General features: G+C 38.9%; 1 protein-coding gene across 2 annotated transcripts; it reads left to right on the top strand.

Annotated features, from left to right (window-relative positions):
* Positions 1-482: 482 nt before the first annotated feature.
* cops7a (COP9 constitutive photomorphogenic homolog subunit 7A) lies at positions 483-12,237 on the top strand. Of its 2 annotated transcripts, XM_044034654.1 has the most exons (8): positions 483-556; positions 5,361-5,483; positions 7,183-7,258; positions 7,874-7,962; positions 8,739-8,941; positions 9,055-9,160; positions 10,090-10,259; positions 11,663-12,237. In XM_044034654.1, the coding sequence occupies exons 2-8, from the start codon at positions 5,361-5,363 to the stop codon at positions 11,700-11,702; spliced, it is 807 nt and encodes a 268-aa protein (XP_043890589.1). In that variant the 5' UTR covers positions 483-556; the 3' UTR covers positions 11,703-12,237. The 2 variants fall into 2 exon arrangements, 1 of the variants encoding a protein (XP_043890589.1); XR_006361049.1 differs by lacking the exon at positions 11,663-12,237 and having other exon boundaries at positions 9,055-10,029; positions 10,142-10,209.
* The last annotated feature ends 1,451 nt before the right edge of the window (positions 12,238-13,688 follow it).

Raw genomic sequence — 13,688 nt, 5'->3', positions numbered from 1 at the left:
TCTGTTTCATGTATTATTACAGATCTATAGAGAATTAGCAAATTATTGATTAACACCTGGTAAAGCCATTCTTCATTATTATATGATAAATCATTATCAACCCGTATGAAAATAGAAAATGTTACATATAGAGTGAAACAGAAACAGACAACACTGGAAAGCTTTTGTGGCTTGTAATGAATTTGAATGAAGAACGGTCTAATTGATACATAAACTGTGTTTAACCAAACCATAATTTTATTTATTTATTTGCAGGCTGTTAAGATGCAGGAATGTAATAAAACCGACGAGGAAAAGATTAAAGTCAAAAGTCGTTTCTTTAATCTTATAATCTTAGATCATTTTTGGAGCTGTGAAGTCTGATCCACGTGCAGTATAACAGTTCACCGCGAGATGACGCTGTACTCTCTGAGCCGAGGACATGCGTGTTGATTGACAGTTACAACTGTCCCGCCCTCGTCCCTTCACTGTCCAATCAGAGTTTGCGTTGCTTTGTTGTCGTACGTGATACTGACAATCGAGAGAGTGGCTATCTGCTAGAAACCAACAAAACAAGGTAAATTTGAATACACAGCCTTATTTCAACACGTTTGTGATAACATCTATGTGCGCAACGTATTTCCTGGTAATTTAGGCAGTGTGTTGATATGATTAGAATCACCAGGAAGGCTTTAAATGAACTGAGGCCTAGCGTCAGTGCTAATGTGAAGCCTTGCGGTTAGTTAGCCGTTAGCAACCAAGCTAGCGTGACACATTGAGCTCTGCTATAGATCAGCCAACACTTCAATGAAAGGTGTGAGTGTAACTGCACCCTCTCATGTAAAACTATAGATTTTATATGTATTTTTAACAATTAATCTGCCATTTGGAGGAGTTCTCTGTGTATATTAGGTCTTAAGCTTTGGAATTAGCCTGGTTATCATAGCGCCCCGGCAGGTGCTAAGGTTTAGCTTCACTTTACCCTATTACACGATCTTCGCCTTACTGAATTACTGTTGTTAATTGGTAAACAGTCAAAAGTGTATATCTTATGGTGTCAATTCCTACCAACATTATTTGTGTCACGATCACACTAACTGCATGTGGCTAGACTTTGTGTTAAGTGCAAATTATACTAATAATTTTATTTTAATATTTGTTAAAATACGCAATAAGTGTATTAAGTGATATTTATCCACTATATTTTCAGTCAATATCGTAACTAATGTTGGCAATTCCCCATTGTGGGCATCTCAGATCTGAAAGTATAAGTAGTCGCTTCACTTTGTGAATCTTGTGTAATATCTGCAATAATTAAATGGATTTTGTTGGATTAATTGTTCATTTGAACAGTTGTTGTTGATTTACACTTTTAATCATCCATAACATGAAATTGGAATCATTGTCTTGAGTGATTCCTGCTCTTCTCTGCTCACTTTATTATATGCCACTGCAGTGATCTCACCACTGCTGGCCTTTTGTTATTAAAAGCCTTCAAGACTCAGTGATCCAACTCCATTCCTCTAAGTGACTTAAGCCATTGCCTTACTGTTTGACAGAATCATCATACACTCACACCAGCCACTTATTTTTTCATTCTCCTCTGGCCTCTGCCATCAACACAGCATTTTTGCCCAGAGAATTGCTGCTCCTTGGATAGTTTCTCTTTTTCAGGCCATTCCATGTAAACTCTAGATATGGTTGTGAGTGAAAATACCAAAATACCAGTAGTTCAACCGTTTCTGAAATACTCAGACTAGATCATCTGGCACCAATAACCATGCAACGTTCAAAGTCATTTCACTATTTTTTGGTCAGGTCTTTTTTTGGTCAGATATGTTCAGGTCTTTCTGAACATATCTTTATGCCTAATAAATGCATTAAGTTGCTGACATTGGCTGACTAGATGTTTGTATTAATAGTACTTGACCTGGTGTACCTTTAAAAAGTGGTCAGTGAGTGTATGTGCAAAGTCTAGCTTTTACAACTTGGGTTACATATGGTTATTTATGTGCATACCTGTTGAAACGCTGCATAACATTAAAGGTGCAGCATGCTGTACTTAATTTTAGTGAAAAATCTAAAATCGTTGACGTGGTGTGCAGAGATTTTCACAGCCAATTTAAGTCACTTTTGGTTGAAGAGGATTATGGAAAAATGGATGACTTCTTCATGGAGCTGTGTGTCTATTAAAGTGAGTGCTGCTGTTATGTGAGTTAAAGTACAATATACAACAGTGGAAGCTCACAGCTGCCAACTCTAATTTTAAATAGTTTTCCTCCTTGTAGCTTTGTACCTTTTTTTTTTCATTTTTTTCTTTTTTTTACATCATTTTATATCATCTCTAACTGTCTATTGTTATTAGGTTCCTTGTGACTATATAAATAAGTATACAACATTAAAGTAATGATAATTGCAAATGCAATCGTGTTTGTGGTTGCCTTTATGCCCTGGCAGAGAACAGAAGATGCAATAGTTGATGTGTACAAACTAAAGGAAAAAATAAAACAGATGACAAGGTTCCCATCTGTACTGCATGAGTGTTTACTGAATAGTTTTTGAAAGTAAAATTAAGCATACATGAGATGCTTTGGCCAGATTTACCTCAATTAAACACCTATATAATGTTTTGGACTAACGAGTTAGACAACGATCATTGCTGTCAAAACACTAAATGAGGGTGTTCCTTTCAGAAGAACGATGTCCATCCCTTACTGAGGTGCTTACTCAGACTTGTAGAATCAATGTCAAGATGCATTTAAGCTGCTCTGGCAGCATGTGGTGACCTAACACCTTACTAAGACACTTTGTAATTGGTCTGTGGTCATTACTGCCTGACAAAACAATTTATCAGAGTGACTAACTCAGCATCGGCTTCCTGCCCTTTGAGAACTGAATTAGTATTAGCAATTTTCACTTTTCAGTATTTCTTAAATTGATGTTAGGTTTTTTCCTGGTCACACTGAGGTGCTTTGTGCCTGTATAGCTGTATATTATTGACCAAGTCTTACCTAATTTAATTAAGTATAACCTAACCTAATATTTTTTTTCCACCTCTGTCCAATGATATACCCATTTGCCAGTTTCTCTCTTTAATAATTCAGTTGATGATCACTGATGGACCCAGTCTCACTATTCAGACCGAAATTCCTGAAAATGAATGAGGTACTGTCTCTGAAACGTATAGTGTAGGTTAATTTGTTTGGCTGTAGTGTATGCTTGCTCAGCTGTTCAGCTTGCTAGGAAATGTATGGTTTGGACTGCCTCGATAGCTTCTTTGTGCATCTAAATTCCCTAGTTTTCAATTGGAAAAATATATAAGCCTGAACTGAGATGGGTAACAACCAGTCAGGCTGCCCTTTTATTGAGCAGTGGGTGTCCAGACTCTGTTGCAATCATTTTTGAAAATCGCCTGAGGTAATGAAACTGTTCTGATGTTTCTGCATTAATTTTATCATGCATCAGTTAAACTAAACTTCTTTTGTGTCTGATACAATATTTAAAAATATCAGTCAATATCAGTAAGTCCACAGGACATCACCTGACCTGGAAACATCTTCATTGGTGCTTTTAAATTCAATCAAAGCTGTTATCCAGCTTTTTTACTTTGAAGTTTGTGAGTGGCAAAGTAGAATTGTGGACATTGTACAGAAAACACTGTCAGGGGTTTGACATCAGATGGTGGTCTGGGATTAAGGTTGTGTGTAGTTGAAATATCAACTCAAGGCACATAAATATTCCTGTAGCCTCTTACTTTGGTAATTATTCTGGGTATTCTGCCCTCAGCCCAAAGTGCATTTGCTTCTTATTTTTATTATGTCTTTTTTTTACTTTTTATTTATGAGCATATTCACAATTTACAAGGGCATTAAACAGAATCTTCTTCCTACGGCTTCTTTCTTTAAGGGTCACCACAGCAAATCATCATCTGTGTCCATCTTGCCCTATCCTTGTGTCCTAATGCACAGTGAATATGAACAAAATCACACATGAAAGTCATGGAATGATCTATCTTTAGGTTTTAATTTTTAATATTACACATAGCATATACTATAATTATGGAGGTTTTGATCCATTCATTCATAATGAAGACAGCTGTTGTATAAAATGTAAATAATTAACAATAAACGCGGCAAATGTTTTAATAAGGTTTATTGTCTTGCTGCCAAGTGCCAACATAATTTGTTTGTTTTTGGTCAGTCTGTCAGTATGTCCAAAGTAAAGGGATGTAAAGTGAACTATTAGGGCTTTGCCATATCATATTTTTCATATCACAGTTATACCAGTATTATATTTTTAAGTGATAAAAAATTGGCTTATCGCAATACAAACAATATTAGGTTCTTGATGAAGCATTCTTTTCTACCTTAATTCATATACTCATAATCTAAAGCTACTGTCAGCGCACAGCTGCTGTCCTTTATTGGGCATTCTCTCTTCCTCTTTCCCTTCCTCACCCTCACACGTGGGCATGATTAATCATACAAACACAAGAGAGAAGCGGAGGCAGGTGAGGTGAAACCCGTCTGTGAGAAAAAGTTAACTTCAGTGTGCTACCAGAAATAAATGCTTCTCAAAACTAAAATTGCACAGATGTTCACCTCAAAGTCAAAACCATGCCAAAATATCAAGCATTTTTAAACACATGTTTCCCTGGCTGCTTGATCTACACCAGGGTAACAAAGCAGCTGCATCTCTGAACAAGCACAACGAGAGATGGCTTTGACCTGTGTGGGGTGTTTGAGAGGAAATACTCCTCCTGGCTCCACCACACAGATACTATAGATACGGTTTGGTGTAAAAGAAAATAAAAAAAAATGTAAACCTACAATAACTTCATGCATCCTGTAGAACTCCAATTACAGATTCTACTCAAACAAGGCTACATCATGTGCCCAGGATGATGAAGAAATAGAATAGCGACGGCATGTTTGTAACCAATAGGCATAAAGTGTTTTTGAATATTGTACATAATCTGCTCCATATGCATTTCTCATGTTGCCTGCGTTTTTGCAACCCAGCTATTCTTCCACTATTTAAGTAGCTTTCTAAGTAAATGGAAAGTTAAGTGCTTTGGTCAAGTGTACTTTGCTGTTAGACGTTACATGAGGACTGTGTTTTTTAGTCTCGATGCATTTTAGTCCAACCACAAGTGACTGGGCTGTGTTTCAAAGTGCATGGAATTATCTGAAGATGCTGTGGATTTCTTTGTTCATTAATAGGTTTTTGTCATTTTTTTATGAAAAACTGAAAAATTTTAAATATCAAAACAGTGACAGAGCCACTGCAGTTACTGAGTTGTTCTGTTTTTTTTTAATGATACTGTGCTGCCCATACATGTATTTTGATTTGTGTCTATGACCTGTGTCCACTGGTGACAGATGGAGGTGGAGCAGCTCTTGTCTCTGTCAGGCTCAGCACTGGCCCAGGCTGTTAGCTCTCTGCTGGAGACCCCAGGACTCTACGTCTTCTCTGACATCTTGGAGTTGCCTAATGTTAGAGAGGTAAACACACACATTTCACACTTCATCTTCCTCACTCTCTCTTTGTCTTCCAAGATCTTTTCACACTTCACCTCAAGGTCTGTCTTAATCACAAACTGACAACTGTTAATGTATCCAAAGCATATTTAGCACTAAATTATCAGGTATACCTGGGATTTTAGAACCCAGATGAAGCTGCTAGAAGGTGATTAACACTGCTACCATTGCCAGTGTTCTGTATTGTTTTTATCTTATCTGCGTCACCCATGTGGGAATTGTGATGTCAGGGTTATGCAGGAAACTTAACAAAAAGTTAACATGCTCAGCCGGGTCTTGCGTTGCCACTAGGGCTGCAATAATATGATTTTCTTTCATAATTGATTAATCTGTTGATTATTTTTCTCCATTTATCGATTTGTCATTTGGTACATAAAATGTTGATCAATCTTTTCCAAAGCTCAAAATGATGATGTTCTCAATGTGTTCTTTATTTGTCTACAAACCAAAATGATTCCATTGTAATGATTTATTTTTTTATATGGAGCAAATAGACAAGAAAATAACCTGAAAAAACTCTCAAACTGATTCATCAATTTTCAAAATAGTTGATTAATTTAATACTAGATTAATAATTGCTTAATCCATCAATAGTTTCAGCCTTAGTTGCCACTGATGCCAATTGTAGCAGAAGCTGATAAAACTTTGAATGCCACGTTCACACACATTCCCACTGGTAAAAATCTCGTTTAAACCTGGGATTAATTTTTAATTTTCTTTTTAATCAAATGGGAATTGGGTACAAAGTACAAAACATGGATAATGAACCGTTGGCTACTTAATGTGATCACATTGTTTGAGTAACATCAAGTGTATATTCTAGCAATATAGAGTGGTAATTAAGATCTCCTCAAGCAGAAATGTGTTTACATTTATGTCCAGTCCAGTTAACACATCTATATATACGTCCAGAATGTAGTGCTGTTATAAACTCCATCACCTATTAAGTAAGTCTGTTATTTTTATTTGTTAAGAACATTAAAGTTCATATTCAGCGCACATTTACATTTTTTAATTTCCAAATGTCCCTCATTCATAGGCTTCCCCTCGCAGGATGAATAAATACTGTCATTTACAAAAGAGTCTTTTTGGATATTTAGTTCAGAGAATATGATTCTAGACATTTATCATTGCGTACACAGAAAGTAGATGAACTGCTGCTCGGCTCATTTGTGTACTTAGTTTTATTAAATTTTGTTAAAAAGGTATTTTGTGTGCTATCAACCAGCTGACAGCATATTACGTTTCCAATATCTAATGTTTTGCCCTTGAATCAAAACTTTTCTTTTTACTGTCATAGACGAGCACAGAAACCAGGAAATAGTCACATTTAAGAGAGAATTTGACACTCAAACTGATTATCTTAAAAAGTTTGACGAATTTAGTAGTTAATTTCTAGTCAATTAATGTGTAAGAGCCCTGCTGTGGATATATTCTGCAGCCAGCTGTGTGAATTTCCTCCTGAAATTTATTCAAAACTGTCTAAATTTATGTAGTTGCGTCTTCATGTGGTCTCTCTTTTCCTCACAGCAAGACTCTCTTCAGATCTACTCAGTGTGCACAGATAAAATGCAGGTGCACAGGGTTTTTTTTTTTGGTATGGTCTCATTACTTCTCAGTTCTGTTCCCTCATTTTCTCCTTCCCCTCATCTGTCCTCTACAGCTGGAGAATGGCCCTCATGCACCAGTGTACCAGCTCCTGAACCTCTTTGCCTATGGAACCTACTGCGACTACAAAGGTACTGCAGTGGCAGCACTGTGTAAATAAGTAATATGGCAGCCTGTGACTCTTTTATTATGAGCTGTATATCTTTGCTGCAAGGCAGGCACCTTGACACAGAGGCTTTAAACACCCTCACCTGACACACTGTAGTCAGGTTATGCACAGAAAGGTTAGGGCAACTTTTTTTTTTTTTTGAAAAGATGGACATTAAACAAATCCTTTGTGCTCTCCGTGTAATGTGTTAAGAACCTTCAACAAGAAGTAAAACTATAATTATATCTAGTTTCATGCTGAATATCAATCTATAGCCTGGAAAAATAATGTAGCCTACTTTATCGTACCCTTCTTTTTGAGTCCTGCCATCAGACGGCATATTTACTTTCACGGTGTGTATAGAGAAGCTGTCAGAGCTGCAGTCTGGGGGGTGTGAGTCCTGTCACCAAGGGAGCAAGGCAGCAGGAGTCTCTGGGGAGCAACTTCCTTTCAGCTTAGTTCTCTGACTGCTCAAACAGCCCCACACTCACCTGCATGTCTGTGTATAAAGCATTAAGTAGTTACTCCTTTATGTGAAACTGTTGACCCTGAGCTCTTTGTTTGAATTTTACTGTCATGTCTGCGTCTGTGTCTGTAGAGAGAGCAGCCTCTCTTCCAGAGTTGACCCCCGCACAGAGAAATAAACTCCGTCATCTGTCCATCATCAGCTTGGCTTCCAACCTCAAGGTTTGTTTATTTCTCTTTTAGTTTGTACGGAAAAGTGCAGGTGAACTCTAATGGGTTTGTCTCAAAAATAGAAAATATCTTAATTTCTGTTACGTTGAAATTGCTGTAGGCATCATACAGCAAGATATTAATGATTGATTCACAAGTCTGTTTTTACACTCAGCATCTCTGTTTTATTTAGATGCCTAATCAATTAAAAAACAAGTTTTTGAGAGTTTGGCTGTAATTTTCAGTAGCTATTTCAGCTAAATTAGAAGTAAGACTTCAGAGAGCCTGAGGGTTCTAGAGAGGAAATTACCAATGGAACCACTCATGACATTTTAGATATCTGACTTCATTCCATCTGCATGATAAAGTATTAAATGTTCTTCTCTCATTTGCGCCCTCCAACCATGCTGCACCTCCTCTTATGATGCCCTTTTCTTTCTCTGCCCATAATAAATAATTGATTCATTATTCGTCGCCCATACTGTCCCTTTTTACCCTTAACGTAATGTCACTCCATTAACATTACTCCCTTCACGCTTGCCCCTTGTTTTCCTCTGTGATATGCCACTACTTTCCCTGCACGTAGGCTTGAACTCTCTAATTGTCCAGTGAAGGATTTTCAAATTCCAAACTCTCTTGTCATCTTCATTTTGTCGTGCCATTTAGACAAATGAGCAGTGCCACACTTAGGTTTTTGTCATTTTCCATGAAAGTGTTCATTTCTTTGTCCATTTACCTAAGTTCAGAAGATAATAATATGAGGAATAAAGTATATTCCTTCCCCTCAGTGCCTGCCGTACTCACTCCTCCTGCAGCAGCTGGAGCTGAAGAATGTGCGGGAGCTGGAGGACCTGCTGATCGAGGCCGTCTATTGCGACATCATCCAGGGTAAACTAGACCAGAGGAACCAGCAGGTGGAGGTGGACTGCAGCGTGGGTCGTGACCTCGGCCCCAACGAGCTCCCAAACATAATCAACACTTTGCAAGAGTGGTCAGTAATAGGCCTGTTGTGGGTCTGTGCACACACGTTGAGATTTATGTCTCAATTATCTGTTTTCCTAACTCACAGTCCCTGTGTGCCCTTCTTGTTTTTCTCTCCCTCAGGTGCACAGGCTGTGAGGCCGTATTGTGTGGCATCGAGGAGCAGGTCTCACGAGCCAATCAGTACAGAGAGAGCCAGCTGAAGGTCAAAGTCCAAGTGGAAACAGAGGTCAGTCCCTCATCCTGTCAGCTTTCAGCTCTTCCACCCCACTCTCTCTCTCTCTCTCTCTCTCTCTCCCTCTCCAGATAATCCAGTCATTATAGGTCTCTGTTTTTTTTTTTGCTTCAAGCTACTGTTGGTATTTTAGTTTCCTCCTGAATTTATATTTCCTTTTCTGCGTCTTGTTTAAGACTTAACTCATACAGCAGCAGCAGCATGCTCACATCTCCAACTTTAAATGATTCACAGTTTTTGTAAGTTGGCCTCAAAGGTTTGGGCCCCATAACAACTTTGAAAACAGATTTTTATTAATGTTGTCCAAGGTCACACTCGCCTCGCTACAAACAACTACAGCAGCTAAGAAAGTCAAGAAGGGAGTTTTGGGAACTTTAATGTCGTCAGTCTCTGTATCATAGGATCCTATTTAATGCTAATGTGGATCCTCACATTAGCATTAAACGCTTTTTACATTTTTGGCCAGTATGGTTGCAGCATTACTACATTACTGTTAGGCATACGTCGCATGTCCGTGCATCCGTTAGGGTCCACATGTCATAAGTTATGTCATCCACCCTTTTTCGCGGTGGTCCGTGTGGACTGTATGCGCCAACCGTGCATGCTTCCTGTAGCGCAACACAAGATAACGATGAAAGCAGTAGCCATGGAAACTTGCCTGACGTTATGAGGAAGTTCAATGGTACACCACAGATGTACAACTCTGCGGTTAAAGAATACAAGGACGTACAAAAGAAGATGAACACCTGGAAAGTGGGATGTGAGATCGAGTACACGTGCATGGACACGGACCCTTCTTTTAAAACTGTGGCATGAATGCGCAGATGGAAATGGGACATGGCTCTCGACAGATGCAGGTCGTGGTGAGTATGAGCATCCCTTAAACTGGTTTAATCTTTACATTTGAATCTCTTTTTATGTAGGTTTCAAATCTGCAGAAAACATTAAAGGCCAGCGCCGCCTCTCCTTCATCAGGCCCCGCCCCTGCTGGAGCCGCCTCCAATCAGGATGCAGACCAGCCTGCTGAGCCTCGAGACCCCGCCTCCTCTCAGGAACCTCGACAGCCCGGCAAGAAGAGTTCAAAGGTGAAAGGGTGAGTACTGTGATGCTACCTCTTGTATTTGCTGTGGTTATTTGAACGTCTGTGGCTACAACACAAAGTTTATCTGCTTGACTGATTATAATGATGTTATAGCCACCAAGCGTTTGCATAGAAATTGTGTTCAGACCCAGAGTTTCACAAATTAAAGGCATTAAATATGTTTGGCCATGTAGAACAATTGTCTGGAATGATGTTTTATTCAGACTTGTTTTTGCAAGTAAGAATCCTATTTCTTCTTTCCAGACGTGGAAATAAAACAAATTGCTAAATGTGAAGGTTCTTTCTGTTTGAGTTTTTTTATCGCCGCTGCTTCATTTATTCTGTGAAGCACTTTGTAACTGTGGTTTTTGAAAGGTGCTTTATAAATACAAATTTACCTTGTTATAACTGCAGCGCTGTAAAGACTCAAACACTTCAAACACTAAATTAAAGCCATTATTTCAGTGTTCTTGTAGAGTGTGAAGTTAATTTAACAGAGAGATTGTGTTTCAATTTTTTTCCATAAACATAAAAAAACAGCTGCCAGTGTAAGTGGTTTGTCTGGGACTGTGTTTGTGTGTGTGTGCATGTTTGTGTGTCTCTGCATGAGGTGTCTTTATTATCAGATGCACATCAGTGTTTTGCAGCACCACTCTAACACTATCAGTCTTTCTCTCTCTCTCTCTCTCTCTCTCTCTCTCTCCCTCCCTCTCTCTCTCTCTCTCTCCCTCTCTCCCCCTCTCTGTGTTCTGCTTCCATCCGGCCCAATTACAGTTGGCTAATTTCACATCTGTCCTGGATTGTAAAATGTCACTGATATACAAATGCCCCGTGTGCTCTCCTCCTGAAAGAGCCATCTCCCCCCTCCAGCAATCAGATGCGATCCTTTTGCTCGTCTGCTGTTTATGTTGCAGCTGAACAGAAAGCAGTGATTATTCTCTGGCTGCCTGTCACATTTTGATGAAACGCAGAGCCCTGTAATTTTCATCACTCAGCTCTGCACTTCATTCGTATAGAGATTCACTTAATGTTTCAGAAATCCAAATTAATGATAGCTTAACCTCAATCCTCAAATTAAAATGAGTTCTGACACCATTTCTTTATAAAGCCATTTAAAGGATGGGGCTGATAGCACAGCGGTTATTATTAGATATTTGTTCTTTTTAATTTGAAGAAATCTGAAATCCTCTGAGAATCGTTTTAATGCAGGAAAAGTCATTAGATGTTGTAGCACAAAGATGTTTGTTACCAGAGTGCTGCAGTAATGTGCTGGTTCAGTAGAGCAAGTGGGGAAGTCACAATGAACCATAAAATTTAAAACATTTTGACACAAAACACACAAATTCTGTGTTTTATTTATTCATTAATTTATTCACTCATTCATATATTTATTGTTTTGGTCGTTTCCCTCTCAGGCTGCGTGGTAGTGGGAAGATCTGGTCCAAGTCCAACTGAAGATGAGGGAGAGACGGTGGCACTGATGGACACTCACTGAAAGACTGTTATGTGGACATGTTTTTGGACAAATGGATTCATCTAATGTGACCAACGTTCACAGAAAGAACCAGGAGGCTTCGGGGGACTTTTCTTGTCGCCTGATCTCGCCTTCATGGATTCAGAATGTCAGTGACTGGATGTGACGGGTGTGACATTCACTTTTTCTGTTGTTTATAGCCTGACAGGTGGACTATATATGTATATATATACATATATATATATATATATATATATATATATATAGACACACACACACACACACACACACACACACACACACACGTACAGCAGTTAGAACACATGAAGGCAGAACAGGCTGTCAAGTCATCACTGAGTGTGTATGTGTGTCTTGTTATTGGTTTGAAAATGTTCTTTTAGATTCATTCTATATTGCTTTGTATTTTCTTCTGTCTGTTAAGACGTGTATAAAATCAGAATATAACTTGTTGGGAAATAAAACAAAGTCCTGTACTGATCGGGACTGTCTCATTAATATCACTGTGACGACTTTTGTTTTATTAAACTCACTTTAGACTGCATCTCTGGAGGGTGCATTGCTAAATGTTAACGCACAGAAAGGGGGCTACCCATTAGGAGGTCAAGCCATTAATTAGGGCACGTCCCCAAAGAGACTCATTTATTATAGAGCTGAGGCTTCCCCTGTGCACAAGCAGCATGGCTACACACACATTAATATTTTATATGCGCACGTTTTGCCCTGAGCCTCTGTTTCAATGTCAATATTGCCTGCCACCCTTCATCACACAGTCAAAATCATACCTGCTCTGTCCCCCTCTCACTCTTATTCTCTTTCCTCTCGGACTGGATATTGAACTCCAGTACTGAGGTGGCATCGACTGAATTTTCGGGCTGTGTATCGAACTTCAAACTAACTTTGGGCTGGGTATCAAACTCCAGTAGTTTTGTGGTATCAACCAAACTTCCTCTGTATCACCCAGTAATGAAAATGTGCTGTCATTCAATGTCTAATTTCAGTACTGTTTGACTTGGACCAGACGGTGCTTATAATTGTCTTGAGTCGTTCGGGGAAGTTAAATCAGAGATGGAGCTCATTCCCTAAAGGCAAACGTAGGAAAACGGGGCCTAACACGTGTGAGTGAGTGTGTCTGTGATGTGTTTTCAGAGGCTGGTACTTGTGTAATGAACGAGGGCATGTCGAGAAGAACTAAAGTGACACAGCAAATTTAATAATAATATAATAAGACACAAAATAAATGTGACAGAAATGTTTGACTGTGAGAAGGCAACTGAACCAACATGTAAAGATTTTTACCGTCATGTGAACTGTAATGGATTTCATAAAATAAGTAATTGTTCAGGAATCTGAAAAAGTCTAGATATCCATACCATATTGAACATTTTTAATCAATGCCCACCCCTAGATTTCTTCAGTTCTTCATCAAGACATCAATAAAGTGACAAGCAGCAACAGCGAGAGGGAAATAGTTGGAGAAATAATTCCCCTTCTTTTTAAAGTCCACATCTTTCTCCATTTCCCCAGCTCTTCCATCGTCTTTCCCCACCTCTATAAATGGGGTGTTAATTTCAGTCGGTGTGATTGAGCTTCATTGGTTGACAGTTTTTTTTTTTGTTTGTTTTTTTTTTATTTGCCAGACTGGAGCTGTGAGTTCTAACAGCTGTACACTTTTCACGGTGAACGTGTAATTGAGGGGAGAGAAAGGTGGCAGGTGAGCCGTGTGTGAGTGAATGAGTGATGATGTTGCGTGTGTTCGTTCACACCCGGCCCTCTGTGTTGGTGTTTGTTGTTTGTCCTCCATAGTTACAGATTGCCGCACCGTCTGTCGGTATGGGTCTCATAACTAGACGGTCATTAAAACTTCCAAGTGGAACCCAGCCAATCAATTAGTTTGATTGATCAGTAAAATGCCCAGATGAGATGGAAACAGCGGCTGTGCAGCAGAC

The sequence above is a fragment of the Solea senegalensis genome, linkage group LG9 (genome assembly GCF_019176455.1).
Source record: "Solea senegalensis isolate Sse05_10M linkage group LG9, IFAPA_SoseM_1, whole genome shotgun sequence".
In the NCBI taxonomy this organism is placed as follows: Eukaryota; Metazoa; Chordata; class Actinopteri; order Pleuronectiformes; family Soleidae; genus Solea; species Solea senegalensis.
This window is presented reverse-complemented; position numbering and strand designations above follow the sequence as displayed.

Excerpts from the sequence above, each read along its gene's own strand:
- cops7a (XM_044034654.1), top strand. The coding sequence starts at position 5,361 with ATGGAGGTGGAGCAGCTCTTGTCTCTGTCAGGCTCAGCACTGGCCCAG. Across the intron at positions 7,259-7,873 it reads AACCTACTGCGACTACAAAG|AGAGAGCAGCCTCTCTTCCA; the intron begins GTACTGCAGTGG and ends CTGTGTCTGTAG. Across the intron at positions 8,942-9,054 it reads ATCAACACTTTGCAAGAGTG|GTGCACAGGCTGTGAGGCCG; the intron begins GTCAGTAATAGG and ends TCTCTCCCTCAG.